General features: G+C 36.2%; 1 protein-coding gene across 1 annotated transcript; it reads right to left on the reverse strand.

The window, feature by feature from the left end:
- Positions 1-2,575: 2,575 nt before the first annotated feature.
- Positions 2,576-9,024, reverse strand: ackr3a (atypical chemokine receptor 3a). Its single transcript, XM_051119923.1, has 2 exons — positions 8,872-9,024; positions 2,576-4,838 (listed from the first exon to the last, which is right to left on the reverse strand). Exons 1-2 carry the CDS (start codon positions 8,878-8,880, stop codon positions 3,690-3,692), a joined length of 1,158 nt encoding a protein of 385 aa, XP_050975880.1. The 5' UTR covers positions 8,881-9,024; the 3' UTR covers positions 2,576-3,689.
- Between the last annotated feature and the right edge of the window lie 7,377 nt (positions 9,025-16,401).

The following is a 16,401-nucleotide window of genomic DNA, read 5'->3' on the forward strand; positions in this document are numbered from 1 at the left end:
GAGACAATAACTTTATTTCTATAATCATTTATGTATTTCCAGTTATATCCTTTTACATTTACAAAATGGTTTACATATTTTTAACATTTTAGCTACATTGAATATACAGAATGTGGTTAAGCCTTCATGACTGCAAGTTAATATCCTGTATTTATGATATCTTGAGAACTTCCACCACTGTTGTCTGTTGTAGGTTGTAGTCATTACCTTTAAGTTTTTATGATACCCTAAAGGATGTAAATAAAAAGGGGCCACCATTGTTGAACAGATGGTGAACCAGTTATACTACAGTGTTGATTTTAATCATCAAAGACAAAAAGGCACGGCTAGATTGAATCCATATTATTTTCAGCTCACACGTGGGTTAATCCTAACCATGCATCATATTCCATCAAATACCATACAGAAGCTGTATATGCAAGTATGTTATCAAAAAAAATGAGAATCAAATTATTTATTTCGATGCACATTTAAGTATTCAGTGTTCCAACAGAACTCAAAATAACAAAAAGACACAAGATAAATATAACAACATACTTAACTTTCTTTTCAGATAATTGAAATATACACATCTATCAAAGACAAAATACGCTTTAAAGTAAATGCCCTTCCAAGTACACACATGAGGCTCTGTTACAAGGTGACAGCCAGTCATAAAACATCACACACACACACACACACACACACACACACACACAAAACAAAAATCTACAATGAAGTGCAAACACAGATGCACATTAAAAGTCCAGTTGAAAATACGTTCTTTTTGACCTCTTCCATCCTCCAAAACATGTTGGAATGTGCTGTTGCGGAGAACATGTCAACACTGACTGTTCAAAACACAAAAGTAATGCCAATTCACTTGCCACAGACATAAAAGCGCCTTTTATCAAAGAAAGTGCTTTTCGCTTTTTAATCAGTAGCAGTTAAGCTAAATATGATGCTAGAGAACTAGAGCTACATCACTGCACTGTTACATTACTTACAGGAGCACTATTATAAATAACATTTTTTATAAACTATAGCACAGTTTTAATGATTTGTTGACCTTACACAGTAAACAAAATGTGGTAGAAAGCATTTACACTCAGAAATTGCTAGTAAATTTCACAAATATGAATAAACAGCAAGAAACAGTGAATGAAACTTAAAATTTAGAAGTAGAAACACTGAAACTCCAATAATCTTTGTTTTATTTACAACTTTTTTTGTCTTCATGTGTTTAAATTTGTATATATTGCATTATAAATCATATTATGACTGAAAGCTTTCAAACAGTTTTGGGAAATCATTACTGGATACAGCTGACCCTTCACAGGACCAATCAAATACCGAATATGCCATTTTGTCCAACAAAAACAAACCAGACGGGAGAGCAGATTAATGTTGACTTGAACTTGAAACTTGGTATGTATTGATGTCTTACCACAATTCAGACAAGACACCTTTAGAAGCTCATGTTTATTTCATGCTATAAATAATACAGAGAAAGAGATGATTGGTTCATATGCCGCTTGAACTGAGACGCTGCAGTGATCTGTCACAACACATTAAAGAACCACAAAACGGTATTTACTGGATGAATTTCTTACAAAATTACAAAATTTAAAAACTGACCCCGTTAAAAAAACATGACGCAATCTGAGACAAAAGCATATGCTGGTTAGGTATGTTTTGAAGCATAGAAGCTGGTTCAAGCTCATTTAAAGGGGGGGGGGGGTGTCTAATGCTACTTCATGCATGCTGACTTATTTATACTGTTAAAGAGTTGGATTCTCATGCTAAACATTGCCAAAGTTTCAAAAAATGATTTGGATGTATGACAAGAGTATTTCTGTGCCAAATACACTCCTTCCGGGTTCGTACATTTTTCAGAAACTTGAGGGAAAGATAACCTTGTTCAGCTTCCCAAAGAACCCAGCGTTACGTGAACACTGGATGCAGGTTTTTTTTTTTCCGAGGCAGCATTGGAGTTTCGCAAGTGTGTTTGATAGTTCCTGTCATTTCGGTGACAAATGTCTCATAAATGTGAGTTTGACGCTGGATTTGCACATCGTTTGATGCTGAAAGACAGAGTGTTCCCAGTGATAAAAGATCTCGGTCATGAATCAGAACTGCAGGCGGTGAGTAAAACTGCCTTAAATTTCTGTGTTTTGTTAGCAGTTGGCAAGCAAGTGCTCGTGATTCTTTAGCTCTCCACCTACGCCATGCCTCCAGGAGCTTGGCTGTTTTCAGAAAGAATCGTAAACCTGTATCTTTCTTTTATAAATCTGATAAAACTAAAGACTTTTTGGAGATATGAAGGATGCAATATTATATTATAGGTATTCAAGATTAACAAAAGTTTGGGCGAAACCGTGTGTGCTATGCCCCCTATAAGCTGGTCCTGAGCTGGTTATAAGCTGGTTATGAGCTGGCCCCGAGCAGGAGCTTTTTGCTTAGGACCAGCTTAAACCAGCTCAAACCAGCTGCCAGGCTTCAAAACATACCTAACCAGCCAACACTTTCTCACTCCCAACCTGTCACATATTGACGCTTGGTCAAGACAGTTTGGCATCAATTTTTGATGCACAGGGTGCCCCTTTAGCGTCATTTTCCAACGTGCGGGGACCTCCATTGCTTTAAATAAGAAGCCTTTGGCATCAATATGCTGACACGAAATGCAATGGGAATTTTATCGTCATGATTAAATTACATATTGGATAATAATTTTGCCATTAACAGTCAAATATATATATTTTTTTTTTACATTACACTATGTACAAATTTATGAGCACATGACCCAACCCCTGCCCCTAAACCTAACCATTTGTCAATGTAAAACACAGGATATAACAGGCAGATACAACTACAGTCGCAATTTATTTAAAAAAAGGATTAATATTCCAAGTCTTCCGAGGCAAAATTATTGATTTCTGAGAGCAATAGATGCGATCACTGTCTCTATCCACCATAAAGCTCATCCTGTACACAAATTTGAAAAACTGCCGCCAGAAGAAGCGTTACGACAGCTTTGGTTGTAAAATGCCATTGGCTCTTGTGTGTCTTGTGACCGATTGAGCGTTTTTCAACAGGGGAGACTCTGTTTTATACCAAAAGTAATCTGCTCTGTTCCACAACGTTGCTCCACAATGTATTTTTCACTGTGCAAGAACATGACCTGTGGCGTGAGAGTGCCATGGCTAGTCGAACATAGCAACAATAACGAAGGGGGGTGGGTCTTTGCAGATTCCCATTTTTTAAAAAATAATACAGCATTAAGATGTAACACACCACACCTAAAATCATGTTTCTCTAAAGTGGTTTAAAATGATCGAATTTAGGCTGCTAATTAATTTGGAATCAATGCTTCAGTGTTCATGGTTCTGATGTTAAAATATACTGTCAGTCTTTGGAACATTTGTAATGAGTTGATTAGTATCTTTTGGAGTCACTGCTGAGCATTTGCTGCAATTTTGGCAGAACATTTTAGGGAAACATCTCCAAGTGGTTCTAATTTTGCTAAATCCCATCCGTCTTTGGCACATTTCAAATGAATTATGATATTTGGAGTCACTGTAGAGCACTTGCTGCAATTTTGATGGAAAATATTTAGTTTTGTTTATCTATAATTTCAGGAAAACACATCAGAGGACTTCCCGTTTTGAAGCAGTGGAGAACTTTGGTTAAGGGTGATGGTCTTGAGGATCCTAGCTCACAGCCGTAGGGGTGTTTTCCACCATTGCATACTCCATCTCGGTGCCCTGAGAGCCCTCCATGAGTCTCGCCAGCCCCGTACTTTTGGAGTATTTGAAGATGAAGGCTTTCATGAGGTCATAGCGGTAGTGACGGTGAGCGAAGCTGTAGACCACTGGGTTCACACAGCAGTGCAGCAGTGACAGGCATTGCGTAAGGTGTAGCGCCACAAAAAGGCTGTTCTCTAAACTGCAGCCCAGTGGGACCACACCTAGCATTGCTAGCGCGTCGGCTAACAGCACAGCGTGATATGGTGCCCAGCAAGCTATGAAAACCACAATGTACGTAAGGATGACCTTCCTGCTCACGCTGCGATCCTGGTCGCCATTTGAAGGGGAATGAGAGGAAGAGGAAGCCAGAGTGTTTGCCAACAGCGCATAGGACACTGCTATTACAGGAAAGGGTATGACAAAACCAAGAACCACGAAACTCAATTGAATGCCCACCATCCACTGCAAAGGGTTGTCTTGTGGATATACAGGATGACACAAAGTCACATGACTGTGTAGTGACTTTACGGACTGCAGGAAGTATGTATCAGGTATTGAGGCGAATAAAGCAAGCAGCCATGTTACTGCACACACTAAACGTCGTATTTGTCGTCCACGTCTGTGAGAAATCTCGCCAGAGCGGGCCACCGAAACATACCGGTCCACACTCATGCAGGCCAGGAAGAAGATGCTGGCGAAAAGGTTGACGCTAAACAGCAGATGTGTGAGTTTACAAGCCACCTGGCCAAACGGCCAGTGACCACCCTGTGCCAGTGAGCTCACCCACACCGGAAGGGTAGTAACCACACACAGGTCAGCCACTGCTAGATTTAATATATACAAGTGTGTGTCATGGTAATGACGCTCCGAGCGCAAGTTGACCCACACAACTAGCGCGTTGGCGGCCAGGCCCACAACAAAAATGAAGGAATAGAGGGTGCACATAGCATGGAGGAGAGCTGAACGATTGAAGGATGTGGGGCACACTTGCGTTTCCAACCACGAGTTGTTGTCACTGGCATCTGTGAAGTTTAATTCTTCCCACATGGTGAAGAATTCAGTCAGTTCACTGGCACTTAGGCTTATCTTCTCATTTGGTGGTGAAGATTGCAACTGTGGAAGGGGAAGAAACATGTTAAATACCCGTCAACATGTAGTCCAGCTTTCTCTGTTATGATTAGCATAAGGTCTTATGCCATTGGATTGTTAAATATCAATGAATACATTTGTTTTTGGGGTAAAATATTACCTGGTCATATAAATGCAAAATGTAATGTAATGTAATAAAATAAACTACCAGTCAAAAGTTTTTGAACTGTAAGATTTTTAATGTTTTTTAAGAAGTCTCTACTCACCAAGCCTGCATTTATTTCATCTAAAGTTAACGTACAGCAAAAGCAGTAAAATGTTGAATGTTTTCTATTTAAATATATTTTAAAATGTCATTTATGATCAATGTAAAGCATCCTTGCTAAATAAAATTATTAATTTCTACCCCCTTTCTGAAGGATCATGTGACACTGACGACTGGGGTAATGATGCTGAAAATTTAGCTTTGATCACAGGAATAAATTACATTTTAAAATATATTAAAATAGAAAACAGTTATTTTAAATAGTAAAAATATTTAAAAAGTTTACTGTTTTTGCTGTACTTTGGATCAAGCAGATAAGCAGAAGAGACATTAAAAATCTTACTGTCCAAAAACTTCTGACTGGTAGTGTATATTTTAATATAGATTGATTTTGGTTATATTATTCTAGATATTTAAATTACTTATCATTTATTAATGTTATTACATGTTATAATATGTTCATTACATTTTACTCTTTATTACTATTAAGTGGTACATGCAGTATATTTGTTCATATTATCCTTCTGTTCAAAAGTTTGATATCAGTCAGTATTTTTTTTTAAGACATTAATACTTTTATTTAGCAATGATGCATTAAATAGACCAAAAGTGACAGTTAAGACATCTATATGTATTTTTAAATTTATAATTCTTTTTAGAAAATGCATCATGGCTTCCACAAAAATATTGAGCAGCAAAACTGTTTTCAACATTTATTATAATAAAAAAGTATCTTGAGCACCAAATGGGCTAAAGATATTCAAACAGAAAACAGTTATTTTAAATTGTAATAATATTTAAAAATAATACAATTTGTACAGTATTTTTCAATGCACCCTTGATGAACATAAAATCTTAAAGGTCCTCCAAAACAGTTGCTTTCTTATTTTCTTTGTTTGATTGTGAAGTGAAATATGACCTGCCTTTTCACTGGAATGACCACAGAAGTGATTATAAGTCGCATGATAGGACTTAAGGGCAATTGTCAAAAAACAAGCAAGCACTGCATAGTAAGCAATCACATCAAGTATTGCTATGAACGGATGATCACATCCTCACATGGCCATAAATAAAGTTTGAACCTTTTTTTTTCTAATTATTTATTTGACATAAGACCTCCTAATCATAAAAGACAACTTGTCCATGGCACTAGAGCACTGCATTTTTCTGAAATTGTCACAGCATCCTATTATAATTTCATGGTTCAGCTCAGTTAGAAAGTTGACACTACTTCAAAAGCCCAAAGTTGTTTGGCTTTAAGCCAGTCATGTTAAAGTACCCTATAATCTGGTTCTGCTTTTCAAAAATCAAAGCAACCAGTTCTATGACTTCACAGTGATTTCTATGAGCTAAGTAATTTCAGTTTAGGGATTTTGTCATGCCATCTTAAACATCTAAGTGGTCCATTCTAAAAGACATGTTGCTATGAGGTTGGTGAGGTCACAGACCCTTGACCCTTGATTTTTCGCTGGTCACTAAATCCTTTTTTAGTGGAACCTTTCAATCTCCAGCAGAGCTGCCAGGACTGATATAAATGTCAGTATAATGCTGTTCTGAATTGGAGTAAATCTGTAAAAATATAAAACAAGTCTGTTTCATGTCATGTAATAGGACTTATAACATTAAGGGTGTGTGATTGTGTTTATGTACTGAAATATCATAACTGGGGTCTTGAGTTACACATAATTTTTCCTTACAAAAGGAAATTTCCTGTTGCTCCACCTGTTTTCTGTTTGAAGCTCATTACAAAGTGAAATCTAATTGTTTTCCATTTAGTAAGTACACAATAGTGTTGCTTGATAAAAGCTTTTAGCTTTGCTTGTTTAAGAATGGTTTATATGCTTTAACCCTAAGAGGAAATAGTTTAGGAAGTCCATACACATGCAAACATCTTTGCCTTCTGTCTAATAGATGGTCCACATCACAGCAACTGACCATTTAAACTCTTGATAGGTGTCTGAATGGTTCCTGGGTTTCCAGCAGTATACAATGGTAAGCAGCAAAGACATTGGAGTGTCAAAGGTCAAATGATTTATGACAACAGACACCTTGAGGGCCTTGAACCTGTGACACTGCTATTGACAGGATGTTGGATATTAAGTCATGGTTTGCTCTAAGTAATAGTGACGGACATAAAGATCCAATTCATTACTGGTTAAAAGTGACTTTATTTCAGAGATTTTTCATTGCTCTTTACTTTCTATTCATTAGCTGTGCAGCTCTCTAGTCTATAAATGCAGTAAATGTTTCTTTCTTTTCAATTAAAATTAAATTCATTCCATGTTCCGGCAACCCAAACTAATGTTGTGTTTCGAATCAATTTTATTTATTTTGAGGTTACGGATTTTGACAAATGTAAACAATGTAATATAATGAAACATTGAGTAAACTTCTAAGCATGAGCTAATTTGACAGACTTGGATTACTGGCAGGCAAATACAAAGCAGAACATATGAATAAAGCCAAACTATGGGCATAATGAACTATGATGAAAATGCTAAACATATGTGAGCTTTTCTCAGTAAAAATCTATAGTAACTTTATACCTTTCCACAGCACTGATTGTTATGATATACGACACAATATAAAGAGTATTGGGTTTTGTGTAAATTAACTGAGCCTGTAATTAACCAAATGGCCTGCACCCTAAAATAAAACTGGCCAAAAACTATTTTAAATAATTAGTTCGTCCCAAAATAGGCATGCCATAATTTACTCACTCTCATGTTGGGGGAGAAGGAGGTAAGTCATACAAACATTAGTGTAAATAATAATTCAATACATGTAATAATAAACGTTTGTATTATTTACTTTCGAGAATGATTGATGGACAAAAAAATCGATAGACAAATCTATATTCTACCAAATAGGCTATATGTGACCCTGGACCACAAAACCAGTCTTAAGTCGCTGGGGTTTATTTGTAGCAATAGCCAAAAATACATTGTATGGGTCAAAATTATTGATTTTTCTTTTATGGCAAAAATCATTAGGAAATCAAGTAAAGATCATGTTCCATTACGATATTTTGTAAAATTCCTACTGTAAATGCATGAAAATCTAATTTTTGAACTTTAAAGTATTTTCTCAATATTTTGATTTTTTTGCACCCTCAGATTCCTGATTTTTAAATAGTTGTATCTCGGCCAAATATTGTCCTATTCTAACAAACTATACATCAATGAAAAGCTTATTTTTTCAGCTTTCATATGATGTATAAAACTCAATTTTGAAAAAATGACCCTTATGACTGGTTTTGTGATCTATGGTCACATATAACGTGATAAGCCATAGAGCTAAAGTCTGGTTTTCCAAACCCAAACTGGTTTGTGCGCCCCGGCTACTATTAAAGTTTTTGATGAATATAAGTTAAATCATAAAGCCTTTAACGTTTTTAGCACTTGTGTTATCGATATTAATCCTTATATAACTTAAAACACGCATAGTGTTGCCATGGTTACGTGACTTACGTCCCCAATTAAGCGACTTCTGTTACTAGGTTTGGCGACGTAACTTCTGCTACGTACAAGTTAATTTTTACTGAAACGTGAATTATTTGACATGCATACAACTTTATTTCGAAACCCCTCACACTAACAAAAGAGAGACATCCCAGCATAAAGAAAATCTGCTTTCAAAGTTAAAACCCCAACCTACCCTGTATAATGAGGTGTTAACAAATCGTATAGTCTAGTACAGGTGTCTTAAACAGGCAGTGGTGTAACTAACACAGCCAACTAAAACTCGTCTCAAGTGTTTGCTCGTTCTTTAAGACAATAAGACAGGTCTTACCTCTGTCATTTTGCCTTTAATGCTTAGTCAGTGTGCAGTATTAATCCACGGTTTCGTTCTTATTCACTGACGAGACGAAGTGATTCCGTTGGCGCTTGTGCTGCAGGTTGTTTAAATAGAGTGAATGAAAGTGGTGACGCCCATCTGCGTCTGACAATAGCGGCTCCGACTGCACCTCAGTCTGAACACATTCAAACATATCACCGACGACCAGTACAACTGCTGGCCAAATGGATGCCACGAATTGTACTGTATAAATAAATAAATAATTTTTTTTTTTTTTAACTGCTTGGATACAATCTATAGTATATTGCAAAATTAAGGTGATTTGACTTGACAGTTTTTTTTATTTACACTTCCAGATCTATACCATAAATAACAAAATAAAATAAGGTTATTTAAAAAAAAAAAAATGTAAACATTTAAATTTAAAATTTAATTAATTTACAAATATAATAAAATAAATTGCATTTAAAAAAAAATAATTATTAAAAAACGAAATAAATTAACCAATAAAATAATAAAAACACACTTAAATAAATAAATAAATAGGGGGGAAAAAACAAACACTGCAGTGTCTTCAGCTCTTTTAGGTTTTAAACATATACAGTTGCGGTCAAAAGTTTACATACACCTGATTCTTAATACTGTGTTGTTACCTGAATGATCCACAGTTTGTGTGTGTGTTTTGTTTTGTTTTTTTAATGATAGCTTAAAATTCTTCAGGTCTCACAATTTCTTTGGTTTTTCACCGGGGGGTTCAACCTTTTGAATTTTAAGATCAGGGTAAATTTTACCCTGTAGCTTCTGAAGGGCAGTACTAAAAGAAAAAAAAAAAAAAAAAAAAAATTTAGAGAAAATAAGAAAAATGTACACATATTCATTCTGTTCAAAGGTTTACACCCCTGACTCTTAATTCATTTTTTTCCTTCTGGAGCATCAGTGAGGGTTTGAACATCTTGAAATAGTTGCATATGAGTCCCTCAGTTGTTCTCAGTGTGAAAAGATTGATCTTAAAATCATACAGTCATTGTTGGAAAGGGTTCAAATACACAAAAATGCTGAAAAACCAAATAATTTCTGTGACTTAAAGGGTTTTTTTCTGAAGAACAGCAGGCAGTTTAACTGTTCAGGACAAACAAGGGACTCTCACTAAAAAAACACAGGTGTGGATCATTCAGGTAACAACACAGTATTAAGAATCAAGTGAATGTAAACTTTTGAACGGGGTAATTTTTATAAATTCAGCTATTATTTTCTCTTGTGGACTATATGTAAATGTATTTTATGTGAAATATCTTTATCAGGTCAATACTAAATAAAAAATTAACGCATTTTGTATGATCCCTCTTATTCTGCAGATTATACACAGAGAGAGAGAGAGACAGAAAGAGAGAGAGAGTTAACCATTAAAGAAACTTTGTTGAGCACCTCTCTGACACCTCAGAGCCCTCACTTCCCATGCCTGATTAGACATTATGAAACATAACCACCCAAACGACAACCTGTGATCTTGAAAAAAATCAGTAAAAACCGGCAGCAACAGGAAGAGTCTATAAAACCACAGAGCAAAGGCTACCATGGCGTCTTTACCGAACCTCTGTCTCGCCTAAAGGAAATAAAACATCTTATGTCTATTGTTATTGTTGGGTGGAAATGAGGTATGTAATGGTTTTCTTTATCAAGAGGTCTGACCTCATGAAGGACATGAATCGATGAAGGAGTGATTGTTTCCATCACGATAACCTGCATGAAAAGGCAGCCTCAGCATGCACGGATATCCATTGTCCCCGGCTATCAGAAGTATCAGAGCAGATTTCAGAAAACCACTGATAAGCATCCTGGTTCTCCTTAACACTTGTGCCAGCTTCTTTATCTGAGCTTTCCTCTATATACACAGGAGGGGAGAGACCTTTTGGCTCCTTTTGGCGAAGGCTTTGAAATGTGGTGAATTAAGAAGGGAAGAGAGCAGGGGTCCAAAGCTGCATGAACAGAGGAAAAAAATCTCAGTCTGCTTTTCAAACACACACTTACCTTCCATCGCTAAGCAACAAATGTTGTAAAATGAGTGACTCAGTGCTTGAGAAAAAAGTACCTTTAAATAACTTCCTGCAGTGGAGGTTTCATTTGTTTAATTTAGTTAATGTTCAAGAACAATACGTCATTTGTCAATTGGTAGGGTGCAACACTGTGACTGAACTAAAGCTTCTGGTGTTAATATTAATCCCACAGACATCTCAATAAACATGGAAGACTGGTGGCGACAGCTGAAGGTCGATTTGCTCGGGATAAACTTGTCCAAAAGCGTCACTTGGGTCATGCCCTCTTCTACTTCAGGGTCAAGGCCAGGAATGATAGATCACATTATCTCCATGAACAACTCATTTTTAATAGCAGATAACTGATATGCAACGGATTACATGAGTTTTCACATTAACCACTATGGAAATGATATATTGTGATTAAGTGTTTGTTTTCTGACAAAGGCCTTTTAAATTTAGATGAAAGTTAAAATAAGCATATAGGATGAAGAATAAAATAACTACAAAGAAATAGCAAGTAACATTGAATTAAATGTGATTTTTTTAAGGAGAGAGACTGAAATAAAATGGTCAATTATATCTAATTATACATTAGTATGTTTTCCCAAATAAAAAAGGCTCTATTCTTTTCTTTCTTAGTCTGTAAAGTATTTTAAATCTATTTCCTAGAAGCTATTTAATATATGATTTTTAAGTACATTATAATTAATCCTTTAAGTTGGTGAGGAATGTGGTAAAGTGGATTATGTTTTTTACGAGGTGTAAAATCATTTTTCAGGGACATAACAGACAGAGGGAGCTTGGTATTAATTTGGCTTTATTTGGCTTTTTTGGGGGGAAAATTAAAAACAGAATGGGTGGAACCCATTAACAGACAACATAAAACATGAATTATTATTACACAATATTCCTTTTTGCATAACAAACAATAAACAAGGTGGCCATACTTGTGTGTTTCACCATTGAAATATCATTTCCACAACATTATCTGAGCATTGCCACAACACATCTGATATTTATGATTTAAAGGGATAGTTCACCCAAAAATGAAAATTCTGTCATTAATTACTCACCCTCATTCTCAGAAAAAAAGGTACAGTTCTGTCGCTGGGGCGGTACCCTAAGGTACAAAAGTGAAAAGGTACATCCTTGTACCTTACCTACCCCTAAACAGATCATATTAGTACCTTAAAGGTACATTTTAGTACTTTGAAAGTACATATTTGTACATTTTCACTTTGTACCTTAGGTTACCCAGCGACAGAACTGTACTTTTTTTTTCTGACAGTCCTCATGTCGTTCTAAATCTGTAAGACCTTTGTTCATCTTCAGAACACAAATTAAGATATTTTTGATGAAATCCAAGAACTTTCTGACCCTGCATAGACAGCAAAGGTCCTTCCAGGAACATCGACAAAATAGTCCATGTGATATCAGTGGCTCAACTGTAATTTTATGAAGCTATAGCTATAGTGAGTAATTAATGACAGAATTTTCATTTTTGAGTGAACTATCACTTTAACTTTCATAAGGATGTTTGAAAAATCAAATTGAAATTCCACAACTATTGCTTATACATTTCCCTTATTTTATCACTGTGTTAATGTAGTGTAGAAATATGAACTGGTGACATTTGAAGTTTTCATACACTAAACCAGTAATTTGTTACATCATTCCATTACTTATATTACTACTTTTGGAAAAAGCAGGAGACATTTACAATCGTTTGATTTATCAGTTTCTGTCTGGCCAGTTTCAATTCAATTATTCTACAGCTGCCCGACAGCTCACTTTCTCTAATTGGTTGTAAAACAGCTCAGCTGGTACATTTGGGCTGTCATACAATGTAACCAATTGGTACTCCCATGGTAGCAATTTCCTAACGCAAGACCTTGGTATTTGGTCATACAGGCAGACTGCTTTTCTCAAAAGCATTAAACACACAACTCACACCTCATCATGGTGATGAACAGCACCAGAGAATGTCTACGGCTCCCGGTGGGTCGAAGAAACATGCTGGAGGATAAGTTTGCATTGTGTTGGGGGTCTGCAGTTTAATTTTTAAATAATTAAAACACACTGCTTCAGAATTGTGTAAATATATATATATATATATAATTAATACTTTTATTCAGTAAGGATGCATTAAATTGATTAAAAGTGACAGTAAAGATATTTTAACGTTTAACGATTTCTGTTTTAAATATATACTGATGAATCACTTATTTTCTAAAGGATCATGTGACACTGAAGATTGGAGTAATGATTGCTGAAAATGCAGCTTTGCATCACAGGAATTCACTACATTTAAATTTTTATTTATGTATTTATTTATTTATTTATTTTTCACTGCACTTTTTGTCTAATATGCAGCCATGAGGAGCATAGACTTGTTTTAAACACAACCACATAGTAGGTAGTGTACAAAAGGTAATTTCAGGTTTCTTTTAAATATTTAGTGTTGCATGTGCACAAATGGAGTTTATTAACTTTATCTCTTCTTTCAGTAGGAAAAACATCCTGTATTTCTGCACACTAGCAGCTGAGTTGCTGTTCCATAAATGAACTAAGATCACGCATACAGGGCGTACATCAAAAAACATCTTTCGCCTCCAGAAAGAAGCACGGCTGTGAAATATGCACATGTGGTGAGTGCCATCGTGTGAGGAAAACAGACTTCAGGCCACGCCATTGTATTCCAGGTGGTTCCAGTTTCAAGCCTCCCTAGTGTGCATTCTCAGTGCCATGCAGGGCTGAAGGCAGTGTGGGGGATGGACCAGCGCTCCATCTGACAGCAGGAGCTCATGTGCTGGTTGTGTTAAGTGAATGATACAGTTTATTAGAGATGGGAATCTATGCAACTCCCAGTCTGTGCTATTTATGGAAATTCCATCCTCAGTGCTGTTAAAAATGTAAAACGGGCAAATTTTGCTCTGCCTGACTCAATATGCCTTGCACTGTAATTAAAGGAAACCTATTATGCCCCTTTTTACAATATGTCATATAAGTCACAGGTGTCCCCAGAATGTGTCTGTGAAGTTTCAATTCAAAATACTTCACAGATCATTTATTATATCATTTGAAAAATGCCTATTTTGAGTGGAAGCAGAATCATGCTGTTTTCATACACGTCTCTTTAAATGCAAATAAGCTGCTGCTCCCTGTCCCCTTTTCCAGAATAGGACTGTGCCTTTACAGCTTGTACCTCAGATACAGTATTTAATTACCATGTCTATCGCACTGAAATCATGTGTTTTAAACCATAGTTTTAACTTCTGTTATGTTAAAAACACACTTTAGTTGCGAAAACAGTCAGTTATGTTTGTGAAGGTAAACAGCTGGGAAAGAAATCCCATGTTTATATTAGATCTGTGTGGCAGCAGCGTAATATACAGTAAATTAATCAAAAAATCCACTGCTCTCTTGACTCCACAGAGTAACAAAATAAAGGCACCGTGGTAAGGGGTGGAAATATTATAATAAGATCCCCTTACATCACGGGGGGAGTGAAATCTAAGCGGCTCGTTTTTTCACAGTGTACTATTTTAATTGTTAGAATGGTAATGGATCAGCGATCTCCACATAAAACGACAGCGACTGAAACTTGGAGGTCTGGTAGTACTCACGCTGCCTACAGTGTGACCAAGGCTCAGCCAAATCTGCCTGACGGGGGCACTACAGCGATCAAAACTACAAAATCACTCATAAAAGTCACAGGCTCAAGTGTCTTAAATCGTTGGAATCCTTGGCTCATGTCAGACAAAATGCATGCCTTAGATTCAATTGTGAGCATAGCAAAATTTTCGGGTATTTCTATTTTTTGAAAAACCTATTTTTGTGAATTAGTCCTAGGTTTGGACTGGAACCAAACTAGTGCAGACAGATTCTATGGAGAATGAATATCAATAATTATCAAAGAAAAGTTGAACTTTTGACTCACCATTGCAAAGCGACGCCAAAGCATTCGAAAGGGGCAGGGCCACTTTTAGTAAAATGCCTGTAACTCCTGAATGAGATCTGAGGTCACAGGGAAAAAAATGCAGAGCTTGGCCACTTGGTAGCACTATTAAAGGAGAAAAAACGCACACAGAAAGTGGCTTTTACAAGTGTCTATAATGACATTTGCATATCTCAAAAAACATGGCTGCCACTGGTCACCGAGGTTTGAGCACCTGTTAGACAAGGTTAATGAGGCCGATAGGAATGAAACTCAATGGGCCTGTTTGACTCAAGGCCCCAAAGGTCTGTGAGAAATTTAAAAGAAATCAGCCACTGGGAGGCGATCTCGCATTTTTTAAGGGCGTAAATGAATGTATGTTGTGCGGTTTTTCGCACATACACACAATATTTTTATCATATGATAGAACTCCTCATTCTGGACAACTTTGCCTCTAGAACCACTGCTGTCAATCAAATAATTTCTCAAATGATTGAGAAGATGTCACAACCCTACTTTTGCAAACTAGTCCTAGGTTTTCTGCTCAATCTGGAAAAAAAACACTGCAGTACAATTCTCTGGACTCTCTAGGTCAATAATTATCAAAAAAAAGTTGAAATGTACCCTATGGGAAGCTATAACGGGGTCATTTAGAAAAGGGGCCTGTCCAAATGTACACAAAATCCTATAAAGCCTAAAGGAAAACTCAAAACAAGCATGCAAAGTTTTAAGGAGATCGGACCACAGCTGGCACTTAAAAACAATTAAAAAGGACTCAAAAACTCTGTATTTCTATGGTAAATGACCTGGATTTGCCAAAAATGTTTTTTTTAATTATTGATTTCGGTGGGTACAGCCTTGTTAAATAATATGTAATGTCTTTTTCCTTACATGCTTAAGTGCCTTAAGCGCTTGAAAGATGAAACAGTGAAAGCTCCCGTTTATTGTGTTACATCCACGACCGCATAAACTTTCAATTTTTGGTTCCCATTGATGCTCTCTGCATGGACAAAAATCACAAAATATCTTCTCTTTCACAGAAGAAAAAAGTCATATAAGTTTGGAACAAAAAGGGCATGTAAATGATGACAGAATAGTAATTTTTGGATGAATAATCCCTTTAATAGTATAAACAATGGATAACTGAAATGAGTGAAAACAATACTAGCACTTCTTTGTTTAGCAAGATATGTTTCCATTATTTGTCAAAAATGTTCTCATCTTTTGTCCTTTGAATAATCTAAATTATGAATTTGGTATGGCTGTTGTCACTTGCTTTTCTAAAATCAGTTCAAAAATCACCATCAGGATCTATTGAAAGGAAGGCCATGCAGTTTAAATGACTTCATCTAATAACCCTGAGGACAGAACCCAAAATCATGTCAAGCTTCCACGTTTTTCCCAGAAGGACAGTCTCTTATGTGAGGAAGCTCCTTTGATATACCACAAGCACATGGCGGAATACTGTGTGATGTTTTGAAGTCTCTAATTGGCTCCTTGTTTTGGGTCATGGAAACATGATATAAGCGATTCCTTATGGGCTGCGCACTG

This window comes from Labeo rohita, chromosome 9, assembly GCF_022985175.1.
Source record: "Labeo rohita strain BAU-BD-2019 chromosome 9, IGBB_LRoh.1.0, whole genome shotgun sequence".
Classification (NCBI taxonomy): Eukaryota; Metazoa; Chordata; class Actinopteri; order Cypriniformes; family Cyprinidae; genus Labeo; species Labeo rohita.